Raw genomic sequence first — 9,537 nt, 5'->3', positions numbered from 1 at the left:
AAATATTTAATAAATTTGTCTCCCTTCTGATACTTTATCCTAGTTTTGTTATTAGTAATAACGAACACTAGGTCAACAGGTGTTGGTTCAAGTGGTAATCAACTTGATATCATTGAAGCAGTGTCTCAGTTTCGAGTTTTGTGTATACAGAAAATCTCTGTCGGAAGACTCACCCACCAAAACCAAGTGTGTGACCCGGATCGGTCTAGATTAGTCAATACAAAACCTTAAAACTGAAGGAAAAAAAAACTAAGATTAGGTTTACATGCAAGGTAGAGCTTAACCTAAAGCTTCATTGGCAGAGCTCTTTTGCCTCCGACCCGATCAATATCTAATTTTGACTCGATCCTTATAAAATTTGATATTTTTGTTAAAAGATTAAATATTTCGATCTTTGTCATACTTAATATTGACTATGTCCTGGTAAAACTTCAAGCAAAGCTTTGAACCACAAGGTAAACTTGTCAAAGCTAAAACTTGTTGGTTAAAGTAAAGGAGGACAAGATCCCAAAAACCTCACGGGAGTTACAGAAATGCCAGAAAAACAGGCCGCAAGAATCTCAATTTACGATACTCTAACCTTACTCTACTCGACTCTCTACGTATGGTATACATCCACAATCAATAATTAAAAAGCTTCGAACCTACTGCTATGATGCCATACCAAGAATCAACCCATGCATAAGAGTCCTTCCAAAATTCAACAGCTTTGATTGAGTTAACAAAAAACAGATGAACCCCTCCACGGACTTCATCATATTTTATCTATTTTTTTTATTCAAAGGTAAAAAATCTCTTAGATTCCCTAGAAAATTTGGGTTTCATTTCTCTCTTTTGCCGAGAAAAAACAACCCAAATGGAAATTTAATGCCTTTTACACCTGGTTCCCATCACAGGCTACTACAAAACAACGTGTGTGTTTTGTATCTCTCTCTCTCTCCCTATAAAAAAACAAGCTTTGCCAGCTTTTCTCATACCCTTTTCCCCCCTGATTTTCGAGGAAAGCCTAAGTGGCTAAGTTCCTCTAGATTTTGTTTGGTCCAAAAATGGTCTCTTTCGGCTCCTCTGTTTTTCTTGTCCTCTTCGTTTATTTGCATTGTTTGTCATTGATCTCGGTTCGGGTTTTGGCGCAAACATCGCCTGTTTTTGCCTGTGATGCTCCTAAGAACCCGCAAGTGGCGAGCTTCGGCTTCTGCGACTCGTCGTTGGGGACCGATGCTCGGGTGGCCGACTTGGTTAAAAGGCTTACATTGCAAGAGAAAATTACTTTCCTTGTGAATGGCGCCGGGAGCGTTAGCCGGCTTGGGATACCGAAATACGAATGGTGGTCCGAGGCTCTACACGGTGTCTCCAACGCCGGTCCGGGAACCAAGTTCACCGGCTTGATCCCCGGTGCCACGAGCTTCCCTCAGGTCATCACGACCGCAGCTTCCTTCAACACTTCTCTCTTTGTAGCCATTGGCAGGGTAAACAAAGCTCAATTCCTTTCTTGTGTATCATATTTTTAAGTCGAGTCAATCCGAGTCAAATTCCGTTTCGGTTTTCGGATTTGTGTATCGAAAACTTTAATGTTGGTAGTGATAAAGCATTTAAAATTTGAAAATGATGAACTGGATGTTGCTTCATAGATAGGATTCCATGATTGAATTAATTATGTGTTTGTTGAAGAAGGTAGTTGATTAATTAATTTTTCAGGTTACCAAATAAGACTTCGTTAACCTTTTTCTAAGCTCCAGCATGCATTAATGACTAGGGGTTGCTTTTCTTTTTCGAAGGCGATCACAATATCAAAATTCGAACTCTATATTTAAATTTTATGTACGGATTCGTCCCATCGATCCGTACAATGTTGGTCTTTGAGAATCAATGATAATGCAGGTGGTTTCAACTGAAGCTAGAGCAATGTACAACGTTGGACAGGCAGGGCTAACATATTGGTCACCAAACATCAACATATTCCGAGACCCGAGGTGGGGAAGGGGCCAAGAAACACCGGGAGAAGACCCGTTGCTGTCCAGCAAATACGGATCGAGTTATGTCAAAGGTTTGCAGCAAACCGATGGCGGCGACCCTTCTCGGCTCAAGGTCGCCGCATGTTGCAAACACTATACGGCCTACGATTTGGATAACTGGAAAGGCGTCGATCGTTTCCTTTTCAACGCCGTGGTAATTTTAAGTCCGCGATGCGATTCGAGTTCCTTTAATTTCTTTTAGTTTATGTAAATTTGAAAAGTCATTTGATTGGCCTTGGGGGATGGTTAGGTGACACAACAAGATATGGATGATACATTCCAACCACCATTCAAGAGTTGTGTAGTTGATGGGAATGTGGCGAGTGTTATGTGCTCTTACAACCAGGTTAACGGTAAGCCGACTTGTGCAGATCCCGATCTTCTTGCCGGAGTTATTCGAGGCCAGTGGAAATTAAACGGGTATATATTCTTTTCTCGTATCTTTTTCGGGACCGATATATATATATATATTGTTGTATACAATGTTTTTGTTTACCATGTTTTTGGGGTTGGTGCAGGTATATAGTTTCAGATTGTGACTCGGTAGATGTTTTGTACAAAAACCAGCATTATACCAAGACGCCGGAGGAAGCAGCAGCCAAAGCAATTTTGGCAGGTAACTCTTTTGTCTTCTTTAGTATGTTACTTGGATTCGAGTATCAGTGATTGCGAAATGTTATCGATGTTCTTAGGGTTGGATCTCAACTGTGGATCATTCCTTGGCCAACACACCGAAGCTGCCGTGAAAGGCGGGCTTTTGAATGAGTCAGCCATTGATAAGGCCATAACGAACAACTTTGCCACCTTAATGCGACTGGGATTCTTCGACGGTGATCCCAGCAAACAACCTTACGGTAAACTTGGTCCCAAAGACGTGTGCACTCCCGAGCATCAAGAGTTGGCACGTGAAGCCGCGAGACAAGGGATTGTGCTGCTCAAAAACAAAGCCGGGTCGTTACCTCTATCTCCGACCGCGATCAAAATGTTAGCAGTAATCGGACCGAACGCTAATGTCACAAAGACCATGATCGGAAACTACGAAGGTAATGCTACCCCGTTGCTTGGAATTACAAAACAATATGATTAAGGTTATTAACTCGTAAAACTCGAAACTCTTTTGCAGGCATTCCGTGCAAATATACGACACCATTGCAGGGTCTAACGACATCAGTGGCAACAACATACGTGCCAGGCTGCACCAATGTGGCTTGTGGCACTGCCCAGGGTAGACGATGCTAAGAAAGCGTCCGCCTCAGCTGATGCCACTGTACTTGTGATGGGCATAGATCAGTCTCTTGAAAGGGAAAGTTTTGACAGAGTCGATCTTCTTTTGCCCGGACAGCAACCACTTTTAATAACCGAAGTTGCAAAGGCTGCAAAGGGACCCGTGATTCTTGTCATAATGTCCGGGGGAGGCTTTGATGTATCGTTTGCGAAAAATGATCCGAAAGTCACAAGCATCCTTTGGGTCGGTTACCCTGGCGAAGCCGGTGGAGCCGCCATTGCGGATGTAATTTTCGGGTATCATAATCCAAGTGGAAAGCTGCCGATGACATGGTATCCACAATCGTATGTCGATAAGGTCCCGATGACAAATATGAACATGAGACCGAATCCGTCAAATGGCTACCCGGGCAGGACGTACAGGTTCTACACTGGGGAAACCATTTATACATTTGGTGATGGGCTAAGCTACACCACATTCAGCCATAAATTAGCCAAAGCACCTACACTAGTATCCATCCCCTTGGAGGAAGACCATGTTTGCCGCTCGTCCGAATGCAAATTGGTCGAAACAGCCGAACAAAGTTGTAAAAATCTAGCGTTCGACATTCATCTTCGAGTTCAAAACAGAGGAAGATACGACGGAAGTCACACGGTGTTTTTGTTCTCCACTCCCCCATCAGTGCACAATTCGCCCCGGAAGCATTTGTTAGGATTCGAGAAAGTTCCGTTAACGGTGAAATCGGAGACATTGGTGAGGTTTAAGGTCGATGTCTGCAAGGATTTGAGTGTGGTCGATGAGCTTGGGAGCCGGAAAGTTGCATTGGGACAACATGTGCTACATGTTGGCAGCTTGAAACACTCGATAACTGTTGGGATTTGAAAAGAATTTTTTTTTTCAAAATCCTCGTGATTTTTTTTCCTGGCATAAGTTGAGGGAGTTATAAGCAGTTTTCTCATTTGTTTTTTCAAGTGTAACCAATTGTTAAAAGTTGAACATTTCGAAATCCCAAATTGAAAATAGAAAACGGAAGCATTCACGACTTTGGCAAGGATATATTTAAAGAATAATTTCAATTTCCTCTGTTTTTTTGGGGTTCTTTTTAAAGAGATTCTCCATCTCTGTTTAACCACGTCTATAGCCACTTCACCAATCCTCTGAATTTGGATCCTTCACGGTGTTTCTACTAATTGTTTCTTTGTTATTAGTTCCCAGTTTTCATATTTTATGCAAGTAATTTTTCTCTCGATTTCGATCCTCTTATCTCTAAATTTGTTTGTGTTTCATGGGAGCTTATGGTTTTACATGAGTTTTAGGTTTTTGCGCTACGTATGCAATCCTGTTTTTGTTTGTACATCTCTCATGGTGGTGGACGCCGTTGCTAGTTCCAGGGATGTGCTAAGGGTGCTCAGGGAAGTACCTTGTTTTGCAAGGCTCATGGTGGTGGGAACTCGTTTTATATTCGCAGGGTGTACCAATTACCAAAGGTGCCGAAGGAAGCACGCCTCTGTGCATGCAAAGGTCACGGTGGTGGAAAACGTTGCCTCTAGAACGGTGGTGGCACTTGTCCCACGAGTGTGCATGGGGGCAACAAATTCTGTGTTGCGCATGGCAGTGGGAAGCGATGTGTACAAAGAGTGCACGTGGTCGAGCTGATTGTTGAGTCAGGCATGGTGGTGGGAAGCGATGCAAGATCGAGAATTGTGGCAAGATCGCCCAAGGAAGCACAGACTTATGCAAGGCACGTGGTGGGGGATCAGAAAGATGCTCCTGGGGGGAGCGGTCTGTGCGCTACTCACAGCAGTATGGTAAAAGAGCGAGAGGCAAGCAAGGGAGGGCGGATCGCACATGGAGTCTTCTACGGGCTTGTATCACCGGCGACGGCCACAAGAAGCATCCGGGACAACAATCACTCATTCTCAGGGACTAGTGTTATTTCTGATGGTATTGAGTCCCTGTACAAATCAGCAAAAAGGCAACAACTCATACTGCCTCAGGTATTGGTTCCTTTATCTATGAAGTCCACCTCCCCTTACTCGAGTCTCGGGGATGCCTAGAAACGAGAGGAAGCAAGAAATGGATACGGCATGGACATCGATGGTGGTGGCGGCAACAATGACTTCTCGATTCCGGAGGGTAGGGTCCCTTTGATGGACTTAAAAGTCAAAATATCTGTGACATGTAGAAATCTGGTTTGGTTTATTGGATTGTTATTGGGACAGTGAAATTGTTCATAAAAATTGGTTGCTGTCAAAAGACTAGGTAAGTATATGCATGTTGTTGCAGTCTTTTATGTTCCGAAATCTTTATAATAGATTATCATTAGCCTAAATGCAAAATTATAAAATATCGGGAGCCAAAATGCAAAATTTCCATTTAACTAAAGGTTTAAAGGATTTAATCTAAATTATTGTTTTTGGAGGGGTTAGTGCAGCAATTTTCCCATTAGCCAAGGGGGCACATGTCCCATTAGCCAATCTTAGATCCTTTTTGTACTTTGCTTACGTGGCGCGCTGCTCTTCTTTGTCCGTCTTTCCCTCTGCCTAGAGCAACAGTACATAGATGCAAAGAGAAACAATTTTCTTCCCCCTTCAACTTCCGCAGAAGATTCAGCCTCCGTCTTTCACCTTTGAAATTCTCTAACGCTACTCTCTTTTAGGTAATAATTCACTTTGAATTTCTTTCTCCATTTTCGTTTTTTGATTCTAATGCTTTTTATAAGCTCAATTTTTATATAGCGACTACCGTCTTTTAGATTTGAATGAATGCACAATTCATCATAAATTTTCTTTTCTGTTTTTAATCTTTTCATCATCTTCAGTTTTGCATGATCTGTGTTGTGAAACGTCTTGATCTTTTCATCATCTTCAGTTTGCATGATCTGTGTTGTGAAACGTCTTGATCTGTTTCTCCTTTTCTATTATAGAAACGAAACTTGGCGCCTCATCTATGCTTCCAGATTTCGCAATTCAATGTTCGTCGTAAATTTTCTTTCAAAACGATTTGATGTTTTCTTTTTGTGAAATTTGAATCTTCAGCGAAAAGAAGTATGATTCAGTTCATCGCATTGATTCCAGTTTGTTGCTTAAAAAACTGATGATCAACTTTTTTGGCGGGAATTATAACTTTTTTTTAAAAAAAAGACAAACTGGAAATCACCAGTAAATTAACTCCGTTGCATAATTAAAAATAATTAAACCTAGCACCTACATTTCAATCATATTTCACATTTTTTCTATTGCTGATAATTGATGATTAATACGAAATGTCCAGATTCAGATTCAATGGACTCGAACTTCTACAATGAAAGCAACAAACTCAACGTCCTGAAGAGTAGCATCATTCCGAAGCTGACGACGACTCCGGTAAGAAGCCGTGGCAACTCCTATTCATCACCGGAGAACCTCATCAAGTACCTACGCTCCAATTCAGTGTCTAGTAGCGGCAACAGTGGCTCCACCGGGAAGAGCTGCTTCAGATCATCGGTTTCGCCCCAGTCGGAGAAGACACCACTGAAGGTGGTCGACGAAGATGTGTTTGTAATGGACGGAGTTCTTGTTGCTTCTGATTCTAGTATCATAGGATCAGGTTCTTCGTCTTCGGGAAGTACTGGTTTCTATAAGTCGGAAATTTGCAGGGCTTGGGAGGAACTTGGCCATTGCCGATATAGATCCAAGTGTCAGGTATATTTGACTGCTGAATTGTCTAATATGATTGAAATTTCATGATTGCCTTGATGTTATTATAACTCTGCCTATGTGCTGGCAAACATAAGGTCTTTAGCCCCGTGAATTTCTTAGATACTAAAATGTAATATTTAGCATCAACTCTGTTTTATGAACTTCATGTAAGATGAGTAGTCATTGAAGTTTAAATCTCATTTAATTAGTCATTTACAGTACTACTTTTAACCCTTAAAGAGACAATTCTATACCCTAATTCTAAATTAAAATATGAATCAGAATATCCTTCACTTACCTAAACATTTTATGAAAAAAATAACATTTTATGAAAAAAATAACATTTTACAAAATGAAAAAGGTTTGAGGACAAATTTGAGAAAAATATAAATGCATTTGGTCGGCCTTAGTCTAGCCCTTTTTATTTTGGAGTCATTGTCTATTTAATTTGATCATTTAGTGGATTTGAACTGTAAGTGTTGCAAGTGTTTCTTACACCTGCTTTGGATAGATTGAATTACGTTTGTGATGGTGATGAAATGATTAATTGGTCTTTTTTGCATGTATCGACTATAATGAGTTTTTTCTTTCTTTTTTCCTCCATTTTTTTGAAAGGGAAAAAATGGAATTATATTGAAAAAAGCCCAAAAATTCAAGATTTGACCTGTTGAAAAACGATCCAATAAAGTGAATGTTAGCTTGTAGGCATGAAGCATGAACTTTTAAAATTCATTAAATGCCACCTGAATATGAGTAGCAAATTTCCTAGTACTAACAGAGGCAAAAGAACCGACTTTCAAACCTTGGAAATTTCATTTGCCATGTTATTCTTGTACAATTCCCAATTCTTATTTTTTTAATCGGACCTCTATTCTTTGTTGGACTCTTCTAGAATGTGTTCATTTTTCACTAACCTACTGAAGAAGCCTTAAATCCTTTTGCAGTTTGAACATGGAAAGGAAGACGTACGCCCCACTTGTTTCTCATTCAGGATCAAATCTGAGGTTAGCATCAGTAAACTTGTATCTGATAATATATATATATATATATATATATATATTACACCAAACCACTGGTGCACTTAATACTAGGTCATTGTGTATTTTATTTTTCTTAAAATTTTAGATTTTTTTTATATTTCTATTGATGATATGTAAGTGATATGCGGCTAAATTACATAACTGACACCATTTTTTTTTAATTTTCCCTTTCTGACACCGTTTGACTAATATTTCCAGAAGTAGCACCCATTCTGCTGAGTTGGCAAAGGCGCGTCCCTGGGGACGCGCTTTACCCGTGTTTTCGCTGAGTTGGATGCCACGTGTGGAAGGCGCGTCCCCGGGGATGCGCCTTTGCCATATCAGCAGACACGTGTGGAAAGCGCATCCCCGGGACGCGCCTTCCATTAAATGTCATAAATGCCCCCATCCGTTTTTCCTAACTACCCCTCCTCTTCCCGTATATAAACCCCCTCAACCCTCCCTCATTCTTCACACCAAAATCATATTATCCTCTCTTATAACTCAAATTCTCCAACTATTTGAGTTTAAATTTGTTATTAGTGGTAAGAAATTTATTTTATGTTAGTATTTTTTTAAATAGTTATTATTTTTTATATTAATATATTTATGTAAATATTATTTTTTTATTAAAATAATATTTATAATTATTATTATTTAGAATTATTAATTTTTTTTGCTAATTATATTGTTTTGTCTACAGTTATAATGGAAAACGAAATGCTGTTGCGATTGGATATTGATCATATCTCCAGACATTTAGCGATATGGTAATATTTTTTATAATTAATGTTAATATTTAAATTTATTTTTATTTTAAAGTTATTATGAATTTATATTAATTTTTATTTTTTATAATGTATATTATTTAGGATGCTGATCGTATTTTAGAGACTTTTATTAAAAATTCACGTATACCGACACCGAAACGTATTTTGCCATATTTGGCTTCTGCCGGGTTCGGGTATATTGCAACAATTATAGGCGGTTGCAAACTCGAACATGTCCTAATTTCTGCACTGATTGAGAGGTGGAGGCCCGAGACACACTTTTCACCTTCCATGTGGAGAGGCGACAATTACATTGGAGGATGTCTCTATGCATCTGGGGCTTCCCGTCGACGGAAATATGATGTGTGGTATGGCGGATGGTGATTGGCAATCAATGTGCATTGATTATCTTGGAGCTGCTCCGCCAGAGTTTAATGGAGGTAGAATAGCTTTATCTTGGTTGAAAGCTAATTTTGAGGTTTTAAATGAAAATGCTTCAGAGGATCAAGCAAAGGCATGTGCTCAGGCATATATTCTACGAATAATTGGAGGAATATTGATGCCCGACAAATCTCGCAACCAGGTGCATTGTATGTGGTTGCGGTATCTGATCGATTTTGATGAAGCTGGAAGATATAGTTGGGGTGCTGCAGTTTTGGCATTTCTCTTTAGAGAAATGTGTCGGGCGACGAATTATAAGAAAACTGCTATCGGTGGATGTCTTCTGCTTCTACAATCATGGGCATGGTTCCGCATGCCTTTCTTATGCCTGATCGTGAATGAACCATACGTATTCCCCTTATTGTTGAGGTAATTTTCGAACTAAATTTT

General features: G+C 39.9%; 1 protein-coding gene and 1 pseudogene across 1 annotated transcript; both read left to right on the top strand.

Annotated features, from left to right (window-relative positions):
* The first annotated feature begins 951 nt into the window (after nt 1-951).
* Nucleotides 952-4,131, top strand: LOC120171667 (annotated as a pseudogene).
* A 1,193-nt stretch (nt 4,132-5,324) lies between these two features.
* LOC120171539 (zinc finger CCCH domain-containing protein 39-like) lies at nt 5,325-8,074 on the top strand. Its single transcript, XM_039179230.1, has 4 exons — nt 5,325-5,373; nt 6,511-6,920; nt 7,862-7,931; nt 8,043-8,074. The coding sequence occupies exons 1-4, from the start codon at nt 5,325-5,327 to the stop codon at nt 8,072-8,074; spliced, it is 561 nt and encodes a 186-aa protein (XP_039035161.1).
* Nucleotides 8,075-9,537: the final 1,463 nt, after the last annotated feature.

This window comes from Hibiscus syriacus, unplaced genomic scaffold, assembly GCF_006381635.1.
Source record: "Hibiscus syriacus cultivar Baekdansim isolate YM2019G1 unplaced genomic scaffold, ASM638163v2 tig00111834_pilon, whole genome shotgun sequence".
In the NCBI taxonomy this organism is placed as follows: Eukaryota; Viridiplantae; Streptophyta; class Magnoliopsida; order Malvales; family Malvaceae; genus Hibiscus; species Hibiscus syriacus.
The sequence above is the reverse complement of the archived record's forward strand: the minus strand, read 5'-3'. Positions and strand labels throughout refer to the sequence as shown.

Excerpts from the sequence above, each read along its gene's own strand:
- LOC120171539 (XM_039179230.1), top strand. The coding sequence starts at position 5,325 with ATGGACATCGATGGTGGTGGCGGCAACAATGACTTCTCGATTCCGGAG. Across the intron at positions 6,921-7,861 it reads GATATAGATCCAAGTGTCAG|TTTGAACATGGAAAGGAAGA; the intron begins GTATATTTGACT and ends ATCCTTTTGCAG. Across the intron at positions 7,932-8,042 it reads CAAATCTGAGGTTAGCATCA|ATTTTTTTTATATTTCTATT; the intron begins GTAAACTTGTAT and ends TTAAAATTTTAG.